Raw genomic sequence first — 16,784 nt, 5'->3', positions numbered from 1 at the left:
GGGATTTCGGAGAATGCGTTATCGACTGCATGCAGTATTGCAGGACTCGCGGAATGATTGGCGTCTGGCAGGATATAGGTGTTTGGTTGCAGCGTCAAGTTCAAGAGCAAGCCAAATGATATTATTGACAAAGGCGCGCGATGGACAGAGGAGAGAATTGTTCATGGACATGACGAAAGACCGCGGTGCATAGATTGATGGACGTGCTTGGAGGCCTCCGTATTAGGAAAGAGTATATCGCCGACTTGGATTCTTGGCACCGCGCGCCCATGTCGCCGACTAAACAGTAGAATCAATGTGTCTCCCGCCCACTGTTCTCCCCTGCAGCAATTATCCTTTGCATACGCGCTGCCTTTGTTTGACTATATTCCTCGAGATCCAAGACCATACCGCAGGATGAGACCCTCTCGCTCGCCGTGCCTCCTGCAGGCGCTTTTCAGTGGCAGTGGCCGGGGCCATCTCCAAGCTTCCCAATGCACGAGGCTGAGGCTGCCTTGTACCTCCGGCTCGAGACAGACCAGGCGCTTGTCGAACTGGGAGAAACATACGGCAAAGACGTTACCGAGTGCCCAGCTTCAAGTGCACGAGAAAAAGAGTAACAAGCTCGACTATGTCCTGTACCTATCCCCTCCCGTGACCATTGCACATATTGGAGTTGATTCAAACCAACGGATGTCATGCGTTAGGACGAAAACCGATGCCTTGATCTCCTGGGCTCGCAACGGCTCCATGTGGCCCCTCTCATTCGGTCTCGCATGTTGCAGCGTCGAAATGATGCATACGTCCATGCCGCGGTACGATCAGGACCGCCTGGGTATTATCTTCCGCGCCTCGCCAAGACAAGCGGACGTTATCATCGTGGCAGGAACACTGACGAATAAGATGGCGCCAGCATTGCGTCAAGTATACGACCAGATGCCGGAGCCGCGATGGGTGATTAGTATGGGGAGTTGTGCGAATGGCGGAGGGTATTATCACTATAGCTATAGTGTGGTTCGCGGGGTGGATCGGATTGTCCCGGTCGATGTCTATGTGCCTGGGTGTCCGCCTACACCGGAGGCGTTGTTGCAGGGAATTTTCACATTGCAGAGGAAGATTAGACGGACGCCGGTGACGAGGATGTGGTATCGAAAGTGAGGGAGGCAACTTGTTCGTGTCAAAATATGTATCATAAACTAGGGGCACACTCATTGTCTGAATGTGGTAGACATAGATCGGTGTCCAGAAACTCATCGTTCAAGAAGGCCGAGAAAGGAAAGAGTGAATTCATGCCGATGAGTTCAGCTTCACCTGGCACGACGTCGCCCATGGTGATTTCGCTTGACGCGGGCATGTGGTTCGACTCAATCTCCGCCGTAGGTGCTTCATTCCCTCTCTCATGTTGACCAAGGGCACTGTACGGAGCGGGAGGGTCAGGAGGAACTTCACAGCCCCTAGCTGCCAGAATCCGAGCAAATAGCCGATAATACAAAAGACCAGGGTGCCAGTAATCGACGAGCCTACTCAGGACAAGCATGCACAGTCGTGCCCTGTGCCGCGAGATCTCGTATACTTCGGACTCGGGTCTGCACATATTCGCAATAAGCACGGACAGGGCACAAAATATTGGAGGTAGCCTGGAACGGTCAGTCCGCAGCCACAGGAGGAGGGGTCTCGCCTACACCCGCAAGGGACATGCAGTCAGCAGCTCCGACGACATAATATCCTCCAGAATTCTGACAATCTCGGCTGCTGCCGCAAAGACTGGGGTCGCCGCTGCCATTACCCGAGGGTTCTGGAAGTGGTTACGGCGTAGTAATATCTCAAAGGACCTGTAAATCGTTAGCACCGCGTTCGGATCCAGGCCTGGCATGTACGCGTACCAGTATGTCAAGTTGAGGACAGTGGCCAAGAAGCCATTCTGGAGAGTAAAGGCGGAGTTTCGGCATTTCAGCTCATCTGGCAACGAAGCCCTCCATGATACCAAAGTCTCAATGTCCGTGAAAGCCACTGATGAATCTGGTTGATCGGTATGAAATAGTCGATGGCAGCGACTTACTAGAGGGGTTAGCAGCCTGAAACACGCCACAAGAGGACATACCCCGTATGCATAGATCCGCCAGGTAGATTGTATGCAATCGGTGTTCCTTCGCCGCATATTCACTTGAGCTAAAACCATCCGGCAGCTCATCGTTTTCAAAATCCTGTTCAGTTATAGGTCTTGCTGTGCAATAGGCATCGTTGACATGGGGAATGCGTTCCAATTGTACTGCGGTTGAAACGTCGTGGCTCTGAGATTCGCATCAGTCAGGTTTAGCCTACATCAACTCAGTGCAGGGCAACCCACGTATATGGTCCACCACAAGCGCCTCCACAGCCTCCTCTTCGGCCCGGCCAGCAAGGAGTAGGTTTTCCTGGATTTCTTTTAGTCCGGGCAAGGACTTCGAGCGGAGTGGGACTATCATACTCTTGATGCATTCCCAAGGACTGCGCAAGATCAACGCTGACCCCAGACCAGTACCACATGTCCTTTTGTTGCGTGGGGGCTTCCCACCAAAACGACAAACAGTAAAGCGCCTGGATAACCGCGATGGCGTCCGACTCGTACCCGGCATCGTAAATCGCCTTTGCCCGTTGGTATGTGGTAAATGTCGCCATGTATCTATTGTCAAACCCGGCGTCCGTGATCGCCGAGGGCTCGCAATGGAGGAACGCCACCAGGTAGATGGCTTGCAGGAGAAGCGGGGAAATTTGTCCGTTCTGGAACTTTACGTAGAAGTCCATCCGGTCAATGATAGGAGCAACCGGATATACCAATTCAAAGAAAGTGCGGACCAGCTTATCGCTGGCTTTGCCATCTAGGACGTCAAAAGCACCAATTTCATCGAGGCGCGCGCGCTCTCTATGGGCATAGTTGTCGACAAGCCGCCTGGTTGGTGATCCGAGTCGGTCGACATGCGGAAGGCGAGTACTGCTCATGCGGGGGTTGTAGTCTTCATGCTGGTCGTCGAGCTGGTTGCGCGTGTACTCCAGGTTGAAGTAGTCGCCATAATACGTTGTCCGACTCCTCTGGGCCTCAGTAGTATGTGATTGAGGCTCTGAAGATGGGCAAAGTGGGGCTGGAGATCCTCCTGCGCTGCCTTCATCTCGGAGAGTCGCTGGCGTTCGTAACGAAGTCACTTCAGTGCTGGTCTCCGGCGTGTTGGGTGCTGGGCCAAATGAGTGCCGAAATCCCGAGCGCCTGACGGGCCCTCGCTTGTGTCTGTGGCGTCAGTGGCCGGACGTCATACGAACACCTCCTGGGCTGGCAGACGTACTTTCCACGTTTCGACACAATGGGCTCGCATTTTTGCCCGGTAGCACGACAGCGGGAGCAAGGTGTCTCGTCAGTACGATCGCAGCGCACACGGCGTTGATTGCAAGACTTGCAGGCGACTTTGGCCTTGGATGGCGGCATCGCGATGGTTGCGAATGGCGAGTGCAGGAAGATGTCCAACTGCGGCAGGACCCCAGCAGCCACGTGATCTCTCCAGCAGCGGCGTCTATGTATACTGGGAGTTGGTAGATAGTTATGCAGTCACACAGGAAGATGACAACACGAAGACAATGGGTTCATATGCAGCCGATACAATATGCAAATCAGGCGCATGTCGCTGAGGGTACGGTGGTGCCCATCGATGGGCGTGTTCTTGACGAAGTTGGCTCTGTTCGAATAGCACTCTTGGCAGTCATGGCAGTACAAACAGGCTATAAAGACAGGTGGGTCCCGTGACCGCGACCGGAGTACAAAGTCGGTTACCAAAAGACTCAAGAGGCTAGATGCAGCCAAAATGTACTGCAGAAACCGCCCAGCTCGCGCCGGCTTCATTAAGAACATAGTCTAAGTCTATAAGGGGTATTGTACAACAGTCGCTCAAGTTAAATTCGCTCAAATGACAACGCCAGCTGGAGGAGGTCTAGGCCCGCTAGCGTCCTTGTTGAAAGGGATCATAAGAATGAGATGTCCGACGTCTCAGACACTCGTGTCGTTCTGCGAGTCGGCCTTCGCGTCCTCGACGACCACTTGCACCTCGTGGCTGTGCTCCAGCCCCGAGAGCACGATCCACGTCGGGACCACGCTCAGCAGCGTGATGCCGAAGTTGATTCCGATGCTGACGAAGTGGTTTGCGTTTCCTTCAGATTGCATGCTGGACAATAGTGTTAGCTTGGGGATTTAAGAACGGGAAGGGAACTCACGCCCAGGCAACGGTTTGCCCGAGGGCTTCGAAGCCGCGGAGGATACCGCAGTGATAGGAAAGGGAGGATAGATCGGTCGCGTACTGGCCGACGAGCCAATAAAGGAATTGTTGGAAGGCTTGGCCGGCGAAGGTCCAGAAGAAGACGAGCGCGTAGGTCTTGCCGAAGCCGCCTTTGAACCAGTCGAAGACGGGGGACGAGGGGTACTCGTAGTAGAACTGGTACTGGAGGATACTAGCCCAGATCCAGGTGCCGGTGAGGATGATTACGATGGCGGAGAAGGCGACGCGGGCGCGGGTCTTGATGTGGATCGACTGCCTGTCCAGCAGACCGGCGATCAGGAAGGACGAGATGATTCCGGCGAAGTTGGTGAAGAAGGACGAGAATGCGCGAGAGCGCACGGTGAAGTAGGTCGTTAACCAGGTGCTTTGGAAGCCGTTGTAGAAGTAGCTGATGAAGAAGGCGGGTAGGAGCATGACGACGCGCTTCGAGGCAATCAGGGAGAAGGCAGCTTTGAACTCGGCAGCCCACGAGGCCTGCTTGCGCACGATAACGGCAGTCCGGTCCTTGCGGATGACCTTGTGAGCTGGGCTGAGAAGGACGGCGATCGGAAGGCCCAAGCACATGATGACAATGAAGACAATGTACGTGCTTGCGCTGACGGAGCCCTGGCCCGAGTCCTGGGCGTTGAGGCCCAGGTTGATAGCGCCACCCACGATGGGGCCTGCAGCTTTGGCGGTCTGCCAGATAGCTATGACTGGTTAGAGACGATATTTTCCAGATGATTGGTGACATACCCAGGTAGAAAGCCCGATCCTGCGGGCTAGGATAGCCAATGATGATGGCGGCCTCGGCAGCCCAGAAAAAGCCGGCGGAAATACCACAGAGGGCACTACCGAACAGCATGAACCATGTCGTGGGCGAGTAGTTGTTGGTGTACAGACCAGCGCCGTAGATGGGATAGCCGATGGCTCCGAGAGCCAGACCGTATCGGAGGCCAATGCGGTTGTTGATCGCACCGGCCGCCACACATACAACAGCAAACAGACCGTACAACAGAGCGTTGGCCGCGGAGACGGCGTAAGGTTCTGCTGCACCTCCAGCACCGAGGTTGTTCAGGGCATCCCACATGCCAGGGGCAGTGAAGGAGACACCGCTGCAGATGGCGATCTGGAACGGAATCGACCGGAATAGCCTCAGGAACCGGTTGGCCGGGGCCGGCACGGTGATCACTTCTGGAACGTCGGGAGAAGCCATGCTCGCGATAAGAATGTGACAGTCCCAACCTTCCAAGGAACCTTAGACTCTTTCCCACGTGGTTGTTGCGCTGAAAATTGGGAGGAAGAAAGTCTTATACGGGGGAGCGAGACCGGACACGCAAAAATCGACCGAGTGGGTCGCCAGCAGATTGCGTGATTGTTCGCCATCTCACCCACGCAGTCCAAGCTTTTGCTTGACCAGAAACAGCATAGCACCCGTGTTTTGCAGCTGGGTCTGTGGGGTATGCCGCCGATGACCGAACAAAAATGTCAGCGGCGAATGCGATGTTGACGACTTTGCGAAGTCCCAGCAGCGGCAAGAGGCTTCATGCCAACAGTCAGCGTCACAAGTTCGATCAATTCGCTTGCAATTACATGCGAAGATCCTCGACGAATAAGACAGCAGTACGACTGAAGCAGTACGACTGAAGCAGTGCGCCGATAGCCTAAGATTGATAAGATGACCTTCCTCATAGTGCCGAAGGTGCTGACAAAAGCACAGAACTTGACGAAGCAGAATAGCGGCTCCGAGCATGGGAGAGCTACGAGTTCTCCAAGCCCGTTCCTACTCGTTGGATACAAATGGAGCCGACCAAGACATTTTGGGGCTTATCGTCGTCGATGGTCAGCATATAGGACGATCCAACACAGGAGATGGTAGAACGCTGGGTCTACTAGTCCAAGTGGACTCCGGGCAACGATTCCGAAAAGAAAAAGATCAGTATTTATCAGACAGACCACATATCAGTCGCCCACAGGCATAGTACGAGGCGTATTCTCAACATAAGGCGGTGGCGGATCCGCTGCTCGTATGAAGGCCTCCTCTCTGATCTTCCGCAGGTCCTTTCGCGCCCTCTCGAGGCGTCTCGCAGCATCTTGGAACTGAGTTCTCAGGGCGTCCTCGCGGGACTTTGCCTGCCTTATCTGGCCGAGTAGGGAGCCCTCGGCGTATTTCACTTCATTGTATGAGTTTTGGATCATGGTCAGGAAGCCCATGTTGAACAGAAAGTTGTCGAAGAGGATCGAGCTGACCATGTCGAGTTGCACTATACCCATCCGCGGGAGAGGCTGTACGTCCGAATCGAGCTGTATCGCTTGCGAGACGAGCAGTTGCGTCTGGCTGACCTTTTGCTGGGCATTTGATAGATGGTTCTGTTGGCGATAGTCGGCCAGGGCGCCTCCGAAGCCATACATGTCGGTCTCGCATGCATGGCGGGCTTGGAAGATATGCGCCAAGGCTTCCTTCATGGGAATCTGGGCTCTGGATAGGCATTGCGCTGCTTTTGCGGTACCATTGAGTTGCCTTTTTATCTCGCGATGGTGGATCTCGGCGGCTTTGGTGGCATTCTCCTGCTCGTCCTCTTCGGGGAACTCGGAGGTCGGCCCTTCGAACAGGCGTTTGTACATGGTGTCCAGTTCATCCTGCAGCCGAGCGCACTGGGTGGCAGCGGCCTGGAGATCCTTCTGTTCATCTGTAGCCTCGCGGACTTGGGCGTCCAGCATCTCCTTCTCTCCTTTCATCTTGTTCTCCTTCTCGAGCGCGCTGTAGTAATCCTTCATTTCTTGATCTGCTTTTTCTTCAAAGACGGCTCCTTTGCCGGTCGCCCTATACATCAGGCGCCGGATGGTACTGTCGCGGTACTTTTCATGCCTCTCGCGCTCGACCTGTGTGTATTTCCCGACCTCCTCCAAGCTGCGGTTTGTCCTTGCCAGCTGCCGCTGCAGATCCGACAGAAAAGCTCGATGAGACTTGAGATCGTCGGGCGCATTGCCGATAGTTCCGAGCTCCGACAGGATCTGGCTGTGTCGATCGCTTACACTGGATATGCGTTCGTAGATGGACATTGTTGTTGTACGGTGATGGACCTCTGGTGGCAGTGGCGAGCTGAGCGGAGAGCCATCTCGACTTCCGATGACGACATCGTTTGGTAATCGACACGTAGTAGCACACTTGACTATGCCGACATCCCCTGCGAGGAAACTCTTCAGAAGGAGAATGGAGAAGGTCGGCTCGGCTCGCGTCCAGCTGGACTCGGACCCGCCATCCTCAGCGTCCAAGGGTCGAGTCCAGTGTTGGGGATGTTCGTCTGGCGCGGCCGGGGGAGTTGCAGCCGCCAAGACCAACGCCCAAACCGGACTAGCGCCGCTGCCCTGCCTGACACTCGACAAGCCTCAACGCGGATCTGGGAGCACGGTGGCGATGGGGTTCGCTTGCCAGGCCATGCGGAAAGGCAACGTCACTGTTGTAGGCTGACGACCCCTCAATCAGGGACATCCTCGAATATAAGAAATGCGGTGCTGATGCAGTGCATCGCGTCAGGCACTCGTGACAGGCATCAATGTCATGCTACGTCCGGAAAACTCCGTATTGCTGCGCAACATGAACTTGATGTCCCCCGGCGCGCCGTTTCAGTGTTGACGAGCGACCAGCGGCTATTTCAGAGGCGAAGGTGTCGTCGATGTTGCCATCAATCCGTTGGCCGACGCCCTGAATAACGGAGACTTTACACGTGCCGTTGTGCGTTCTATTGTTTCAAACCACGACGGGCGGACTCTGACCCTCACACAGCGGAGCACCGACACAGAAGAAGCGCTGACCCGCGAAGCTTACCAGGTTGGGCTTGGCTTCGAAGACATAAGATACATCGAGGCTCATGGTTGGTCCTACGGTTCTTCCTGCAAGGTGGCCCAGAAATGGCGTACCAACCGAGAGTACGCTTTCCTGCAGGAACAGAAACGGTACTTGGACGTGGTCGGAGCACGTCAAGTCGTCTCCAACAGGACCTGCAGCCCGTCGGTGATAATGAGATGCCGGCCATTAGCAGCGTGTTTCGCTCGTTGCGGTCAGCCGAAAGGGCCGTATGTGTGTGAGGTAAGGCTCTTATCCTTGCGAACGTCCTAATTGACAATTTCAATAGGATAGACGACCAGTCAAGCCAAACATCGGCCATACGGGGAACGGAAGCAGTCTGACATCCATTGTCACGGCTATCCTGGTACTGAGCCGGTCAATACTCCTTTCGAGACGCTCAAAGGGAACATCGATGCCGGTTTCTATAACGTGCAGGTGCGGCTATCCTATCGGAATCCATGGAGACTTTCGCCTGAGGTATTGTCAGATCCTAACTCGTTCTACTGCTCGCCCAACGCACGGCTTGCAAAAGATCTCAATCAAACAATATGGCGTGGCGGAGCCAATCCTGCTAAAAGCCTATCAGGACTACCATCAGCCCAAGGTTACGAGCAATCCTCCCAACTCAGCCAGCTGGCCTACACTCTGGCGACCAACGCAGCATAATGTCCTAGCGGGCGGTTGCAGTAATCAACGGTGTCGATGAGAATCTCATGCGTACATCGTCCGTACGGTCATCATCGGACAAAGCGTCGGTCGGGTTTGTATCCACTGGCCACGGTGCCCAATATGCTAGAGTGGGGTTTGAGCTCTTGCAGTACCCTGTCTTCGAGGCCAGCCCTCAGGCGTCGGAATACATATTCACCAGCCTGGATGCAGAGTGGTCCATACGAAGTGAACACCATTTCAGCTGTCGCCTTATCATCATCTCGATCGCCGAAGGTTTGCACAGTGAAGTTGCATTTGCTAGGCCGCCTTTTCAGATATACCCTCCCGCGAGCGTGGTATCCATCTTCTTAAATTACGCCAGCCAGTGTGCACAGCATTGCAGATCGTTCTGGTGCACTTCATTTGCAGCTTCGGCGTGTCTGATACCGCAGTAGTCAGGCACTCGAGAGGAGAAACAGGAACCGCCGATACCGTCGGGTCCCTTTCCCATCAAGCAGCGTGCAGAGTGGCTTATTCCAGAGGCCAGCTGGATGGAACGCTGGCGGATGCCATCGGAGCAATGATGTCAACAAAGTTGACCAAAGCTGAGGTGTCAAGTCTCACCAAGGAGCTTGGTCAATCAAACGCGAGAGTAATGCCTGCGTCGCCTGCGTTAACAGCCCAACGACTGTCACACTGTCAAGTCCCGTCGGATACACCAGAACACTGGAAAGCTATCTTCACCAACGAGGTTCTTTCGTCAAGATTATACCAACAGGAATCGCGTACCGTCCATTGTCATGACTTTCTGGCAAATCTTCTACCCGCTTCCCGAGATATGAGATTATGGAGAATCCGTCGGCATCGTCATAGCAAGTAAGTATTGAGCATTGATCGGTGCTCTGGACTCTGGCGAGCCGCAGTCCCAAACAACTGAATTAGTGAGCCCTGCTACGGGCAGAACTATCGCTTCCGAGAGATGGACGACATCAGACCATTGGACTGACAACCTCCTTTCTCCTATGTGATTTTGCAAGGCCATGCAGCATCTTGCGAAGCTGGTCAAAGACTTGATTGAAGTTGGTCCTCGTCCAGCGCCTCCCAGGCCACTGAAGGACACCATTCCTTCACTTTGCGACCATGGTACACTGAAACGGTCGAGGTCGGACACACAAACATTCCTGTCCGCAGTGGGCTTGTCGTTCCCTCATGCGCACCCACTATCCGTGGAGGCGGCAAACCGATATGCGAAAGACAGTGCCCAACCGCTCATCGACAGTCCAGCGTACCCATCTGACCTCAGCCAGCGCCATCAGAGCGAGTCTCGCATCTTCAAAGACTACCAGCTGAGAAAGCAAACGCGCCGATACACAGTTGGACGGCGTGCACTCGACTGGAATGAGATTCGACCGAGACAGCGAAACTGGCTGAGCATTAAAACCCAGCCGTGGCTTGGTGTATGTTGTGAAAGTATATAGTTATCTTCATTATCTTCACAATAGGCTTGCCTAATCATGGCTTCCCGCCCTTATGCACCATGTACGTTTGACAGGCAGACGGAGTGGAGTGGCTATATATCCAAGGCCAGGTATGATCGTGATAGCAGTCAAGGCCGTAAGACAGGTAGCACCCGACTAATGCCGTAATAATGGCCTCGTATAGTGTAAAAAAATCCCGATTCCTGGCCACACCGTCATCGCGGCGAGGTCCCAGTAGTTGACAGAAACAAGTTGACTGCGGTCGCAAGCGCCATATGGCTCACGCCCGAGCCCGACAGCGCGATAGGGAAGCAGCGTCCACGAGCAACAAAACAGTGCAGCCGGATATCCTTTTCCTACATTGGGAACACATCGGAAACACTTCAAAGAATCCTTTCGACCCCACCAGGCTGCATTGAGACGGCGAGGGCACGTTCGCTGCGGGCGTCGACATTGCCTCGGCATCATAGCATCACGTACAACATAATTAGCAGCCCTGTCAATCTCGTCGTCATGGATCGATGCGTACACCCCACAATCTGTCGAATATCGAATGGACTGCCTCCGACAAACTGTCTGACCATAATGGTACACAGTGTGGCCAAAACGTGCATATCAGCCGAGGTCGGGACAATAGCACACAAACGGTCCACTTGGGCAGCCTCACCAAGGATCTCCACGGCAAGACCGGCCAGTTTGGATTCCCTCGTCACGGCATAGCCAACGATGGCTCTATGTTGATATCCGTCAAGAAGATAGTCATGGCGGAGGTCTCTCGCTCTGTCGATTCGATCCACCAGGAAGCAAGCAAAGGACCATATTAGTATTATTAAAGCCACAGCTGAGCTCGCCGCACGGCACCAGTCTTCAGAGGTTTCTTGATACCGACGTCGCTACAATATCAAGTGGGCAACACGGTGTCAGACATTGGATTCTCAGGACAGGCTGCGGCATGCCGAGCATCGCCGAGCTGTCGCCGATAGAGCGACAACAGCCCCCGGCAATCCAAATATATACCGTACCGGAGCTGCTGCATGGGACGACGAGGATAGGTTGACAGGCGAGGAGATCAGTTGCCGTCCTGTGGAAGGCGAGAAGGCCGAGCATGACTCCCGTGTGCGTTCGCTGTTCGAGCGTGCCTTGCCATCCCATCCGCGTGCAAAGACAGACCTCACGTACTTGCTGTTATTCAGTAAACCCGCCGGTTGATTTTACCAGTAGAATACTCGCACATATAAGAGCAATGATCGGCTGCTCAAATTCCTGGACCTGGCTGACCATGAACGCACTGACTCACGTATTCTCGAGGTCAGTACTTGGACAGGGGCCACAACGCAGTCCTTGCACTGCTGCGAGAACTGGAGAAGGCTGGCCGGCGGTGTTTCCAGCAGTCCGCGTATCAGCGCCCACCAAGTTTGCCGAGTTCGAGGACATGATGCTCTTCAGGGCGATGGTTCGCAGGGCTTCAATCCCGAACGGATGCAACTTCAAACATCGAGAGCACTTTCAGTAACGTACCCAGGCCAGTGAGAGTATGTGGTCGCCTTGTTTTCCAACAACGCGTTATCCCCACCTCTGCATGCTGAAATGTGGGATTTGGGCACCAAGAACTGCCATCAGCGAGGTCCATCGGCAACCGAGCAGTAATCGGACGAGCTCATACGAGCAGTTGGCCTTTGTGGCATTGACGTCAGACTCTAGGACCATCCTCATGATTCTTCACAACTGTGCCGCACCATGTCTTCTGGTGCTGTATGCAGTACCACACTCAGCCGGCGCGACCAGAAGCCAAGGCGTCACTTGGGTGCTTACACAATCCGATTCGTGGTTTTAGCGGAAAGTGGCGAGCGAGTTGGCTGATCAAATCCAGTATATTGAAGTCGTTGAGAAAAAGAATGGTACTCGACACCAGAAGACGGCGTTATGTACCTCCTCGCTGCTAACCGCTCATTTCTTGCATCAATGCCCACGGCGGAGTTTCCAGTGCTGAGGACCTTGTTTAAGCATTCCAGAATTCTCCCATGGGTCGCAGCACCGCATGATAACGCTGGCCGTCACTCCTCACTCGCACCAGGCATCGGCGGACAATGGGTTCCGAAGAAAGCAGTAAGAAAACAGTGACTTTGGCACCCAACCGAGTAATGCCGAGAAATGCCATTAGAGGTCCATCGCCGTCGTTTCGAAGAGCAGCCGCTAGATCCCGAGAAAGAACTTACTGTGCGCCAAGATGACCGGACTAGCGGACGCATCGAGCATGTAGTTGAAGTCCAAGAACAAGTGCTGGCCTACATACACCATCAGGAGCGATCGGAACAATGGAAACCAGCGCCGCGGCTGGTTATTGACATTAGGACACCCGAACTTTAGACAATGTTTGCCTTCTCGATGTACGACAGCTCTTGTCCCGAGTCCTGATGAAGTCGGGATCGAGGCTGGAGCATGGGACGCGGTGGACGTACTCAGCGCTCTAGACCATACCAGCGCGGATCAGAAGATTGGCATCGAGTGTGCCCGAAATGTAGTGCGCGTCGCGCCCAACTGATGTGCCCTTGAAATCGAAAATAGAGTGATCACAACCGTGCCGGTCCGCGTGCGCAGTCATCATCGCGCCCGTGCTGAATTGGTGCACTGGATACTTGAGAGCATCCTGTTTAACGAAGCTGTCGTAATGCTCATCCCCGGGATGACTGCCTACCACGCGCTGGTTGATGTCGCATGTGTACGTTCAGGAGCCAGGGTGCTCGTACAATCTGCGGCTGGAGCAACAGTCAAGCGATGGCTGTGGGTGCTGGGTGATGGGTGCAGACACTATGGCAATAATAATGGCGGGCCAGAAGGATAAGAAGCAATTCCACACAATACAAAACCCCAGCGGACCACATCTTCCACTTCGAAATACTTCATTTGTCGCCGGTGTCATACGCATGACGGGCGGAGGTGGGACGGGCTTTGTTATCTCGTTGTCTGGCGAAGAATAGAGAGTTGGCTAGGAATGCGCTGCGCCTTACAGCCATTCTGTCAAGATGGGCCGGTCGGAAATCCGAGCCAACCTGTCCGTACTCGTGTCTGGCTTTGCCCACAATGTCAGCCTCACAGCCGTGGATTTCTTCCATCTTGTTTGAACCAATCATCACATCAACGGCAGCTGGCGGAGAAGGCCACATCCCCGATCGTCGGCGGGAAAATAAGCGGTTCAGGACACATGGAACTGGTCGGAGCATCCTCAGTCGACGAAGTCTCTTCGTCGATGCAGACTAGTACACTGGGCCGCACGGATACCTCACTTTCCACTGACGAAATGAGTAAAGTCCGAATATTATAATCCAGCTCCGCTCGTCCGGATGCCAACTCGGACGTATATACACAACACTTAATGGTGCTTGGCAATCCATACGGCCGATTTATACATTGTCGCCGGTGAACTCGGCGGCATTGGAAAAGCCATCTCGGCATCGACGGTGGATAAAGGGGCGAGGTATTCCGTTGTCCATTCGCAATTGGGCATTTTCACAGCAGGCTATACAGTTATCCGATAAGATCGCAAACAGAGGCGTCGAGGTGGTTGCCACAAGTTGTGATGTTTCATTAGGTACCGAGCTGGACGCAAGACTGCAAGAGCTCACGAAGATGCGTCCGGTCGGGAGGTCTAATAATGCCGCGATAGATCCAGGTATGTGTACCAGGTTGTCGGCGGATACACTATCAAATGCCGTGGAGAATGTGGATTCATCTGTGACGTTCGAGCAGGCGGGGACAGTAGAGGAGCGTCAAAATATTGCAGCAATCGCATTGAACGGTCGAGCTGGCACGGGCATTGGACGTGTTATTGGAGGAGGTTGCTGCGGGAAGACTCTGGCGGAGTACAACAGACCGGACGTTTTCCTATGGTGGTTAAGACGCGCGCTGGATGCGCAACAACACTGGCGTCAATGTCACGGTGTTTGATGTGATGGGTGGGAAGTTGATCAAGGCCGCAGCTGACTCGATCGTCGAGAATGCTGCTCAACCCAATGTACAGACGCATTGTGGCATCGGCCGCGTTTAGAACTGGATGCTTAGAGCGAAGAGACGAATAAGACATGTCCTGTCTTAATGTATACCTTAACCCATTAAACATCAGCAACCGCCTCCTCAAAATCAGCCAAAAAGCGCCACATCGCTCTGTCCTTGAGATCCGCCTCCTTCCATCCATCCAAAGCCCGATGTGGGAAAAGCCAGCCTTGATCGCCGTCCTCCTCTCCACTAAAAATAGGCAAGAGTATGTGGTCATGCGCGATAACAACAAACACATCCTTGCACTCGTCGAGCTCGCCGAGCCCGTCAATTGTTGTGACGCACTCGTCAATATCGTGCATGAATTGCTTCCCGGGCCGGTATAAAGGTCTACATGTGTCTCCGGGTTGATGGCCCAGAGACTCAAAGATATTGCCGGGACAGATGCTTGCGTATCAAGGGTTCCGAGGCAGGGGGTTGGGACGGACAATATCCGGGATGGGATTGAGCTTGGTCGGTCGGGATTCGCCGGGGTGGTGCGCGGAGTCCTATAGATGGCAACGGCGTTAGCAAGAGATGCATAGAGAGTGGGAGAACGTACAGCGCCCATTGGCACGAAGGAGTCTGTCTGGACGCGCGCGAGACCGCACATGTGGTCCGCGCTGTGGCCGGGTGTATGCAGCAGGTAGAAACTGCCGTCGCCGAACCAGTCAACCGCCTTGAACTTTCCGATAGACAGCGGCCCGCTTGGATGGTTATTAAAGTCCATTTCTACCAGGTTTCTGCCTTTCCAATCGGTCGCTAACACGGGCGCATCTCATTTGTTGGGGTATCCCGGTGCGTGGGCGGCCGTGAAGCCTGGTCTAACAATCAGGTCGGTGCTGCTGGGGAAGATTAAGGGGTCGCCTGCATGGTTGAAGTGGGAGTGTGACCAGATAACGGCGTTGATTTGTTCCAGACAGACGCCATGTTCGACGAGGATTTCGGAGACGTTGTGAGGGACCGTCAGCGTTGCTGGGCTGGAAGGGTCGGCGAGGCGGTCTGCCAGCTGCGGAGGGAGATTCTCGAGGTCCTTCCGCACGGAAAGATCAAAGAGTAACTTTTGGCCGGATGGGTGGGTGATGAGGAAGGAATAGGCTGGGACGACAAGCCGCTCGTGGCCTTTGATCTCGGGTTCAAGGAACCACAAGGCCGGCAGGTCCAGGGCGTACGCCGCTGTATGAGCGAGTGAGTTGAGTTCAAGCGACTCGAGTTCAAGCCTTGGAGCGGCAGACTTACGGATCAATGACCGAGAGGGGCACGGTATGTGCGGAGGTTGGGAGCTCTACCATGATGCTGCCGGTGATTGTTATGAAGAGAGTCAGAGTGGGTGTCGGTGAAGGTGCGTCACGTGGGCCTCGGTGCGGAACAAAGTCCAGCGTACCGGTAACTCTGGTGCCAGACACGCATACGGCCTTGAAAGAATAGCTACAGCAGCTGTACCCAACCGTATGCACAATCGAGGGAATCGACAGCATCAGAAAACCACCAAGAGCCAACGCAGAACATCAAATAGTATCACCGACCACTTTGTTCAGCAGCTCAAAGACAGGCCCACACTCGACAACAGCGACATTGTCCGTCAAAGCAAATTGCACCACTGGCAACAAACCCCAGCACATGAACGTACATGGGCTATCCCCATCCCGATGTCAAACAAAACCGGCCAAAATCCCGCCACCGACACGGGCGGCACAAACCTCCGAACCTGCAATGTTACTCCCACCAAACGGAAGGGAGAGTGCACGATCGGACAAGATGAATACCAACCACCCGCTCATTTGTGAAACACAAAGCGGTGGAGTTGTGGGAGTTGATCGCGGGGAAGCTGGAGGAATTCCTTATAAAGCATACGCCCGCGAATGGGAATGGGTTGCAATCATCGCTGGTGGTTGCGTCAATGTCTCCTGTCACCCAGCAGCATATTCAGTATTGTGTTATTCAGCGATGGACGAAAGGGTTCGATAGGTCCGGTGTGGAGGGGGAGGATGTAGCGGCTCATCTGGAGGGGGTGTCCAGGAAGATGAAAGTCCCTGTTTAGATTGTGGCTCTGGTTAATGATACGGTCGGGACTCTCATCGCCTTGGCATACAAAAACCGCAGGTCAGGATTGGGAGTATCTTTGCGACCGCGCGCAATGCCGCTTACCTAAATAAGGTGCCTTGGATTTCCAAGATTAATGGCCACGCCCCAAAACCAGGAGGCGATGCCATTGGTTTGATCAACTTGAGTATGGGGCATCCAACAACGGACACGAAGCCATTCTGCGAACAAGATCAGATGAGGAAATCGACAAGAGGTCGGCACGGCATGGGCAGCAAACATACAAGAAAATGGCGGCGGGAATGTACATGGTGAACTGCTGCGGCTACTCCTGCTGCATCCGTATAAACCCTCTGGGTTCTTCACAGATTGAGATCAATCGAAACGGGGATATGGCAGCATGGACTTTGCGTATGTCTAATATGGAAGCCGGTGGTCAAGCCAATACTGCACGAGTTGTATGGCATCAAGGCGACA

The 16,784-nt window shown here is 54.2% G+C and overlaps 3 protein-coding genes across 3 annotated transcripts; all 3 read right to left on the bottom strand.

Moving 5' to 3' along the window:
• Nucleotides 1-1,168: 1,168 nt before the first annotated feature.
• Nucleotides 1,169-3,436, bottom strand: DSM5745_10361 (Zn(II)2Cys6 transcription factor; the record flags this gene model as incomplete). The annotated part of the gene is made up of 6 exons (XM_026752377.1): nt 1,169-1,616; nt 1,662-1,811; nt 1,863-2,037; nt 2,081-2,268; nt 2,327-3,241; nt 3,297-3,436. 6 exons carry the CDS (start codon nt 3,434-3,436, stop codon nt 1,169-1,171), a joined length of 2,016 nt encoding a protein of 671 aa, XP_026598820.1.
• A 555-nt stretch (nt 3,437-3,991) lies between these two features.
• Nucleotides 3,992-5,472, bottom strand: DSM5745_10360 (uncharacterized protein; the record flags this gene model as incomplete). The annotated part of the gene is made up of 3 exons (XM_026752376.1): nt 3,992-4,166; nt 4,216-4,966; nt 5,013-5,472. 3 exons carry the CDS (start codon nt 5,470-5,472, stop codon nt 3,992-3,994), a joined length of 1,386 nt encoding a protein of 461 aa, XP_026598819.1.
• Nucleotides 5,473-6,218: 746 nt separating this feature from the next.
• On the bottom strand, nt 6,219-7,319 carry DSM5745_10359 (uncharacterized protein; the record flags this gene model as incomplete). Its single annotated transcript, XM_026752375.1, has 1 exon — nt 6,219-7,319. One exon carries the CDS (start codon nt 7,317-7,319, stop codon nt 6,219-6,221), a length of 1,101 nt encoding a protein of 366 aa, XP_026598818.1.
• Nucleotides 7,320-16,784: the final 9,465 nt, after the last annotated feature.

Source organism: Aspergillus mulundensis (assembly GCF_003369625.1).
Source record: "Aspergillus mulundensis strain DSM 5745 chromosome Unknown scaffold_15, whole genome shotgun sequence".
In the NCBI taxonomy this organism is placed as follows: Eukaryota; Fungi; Ascomycota; class Eurotiomycetes; order Eurotiales; family Aspergillaceae; genus Aspergillus; species Aspergillus mulundensis.
This window is presented reverse-complemented; position numbering and strand designations above follow the sequence as displayed.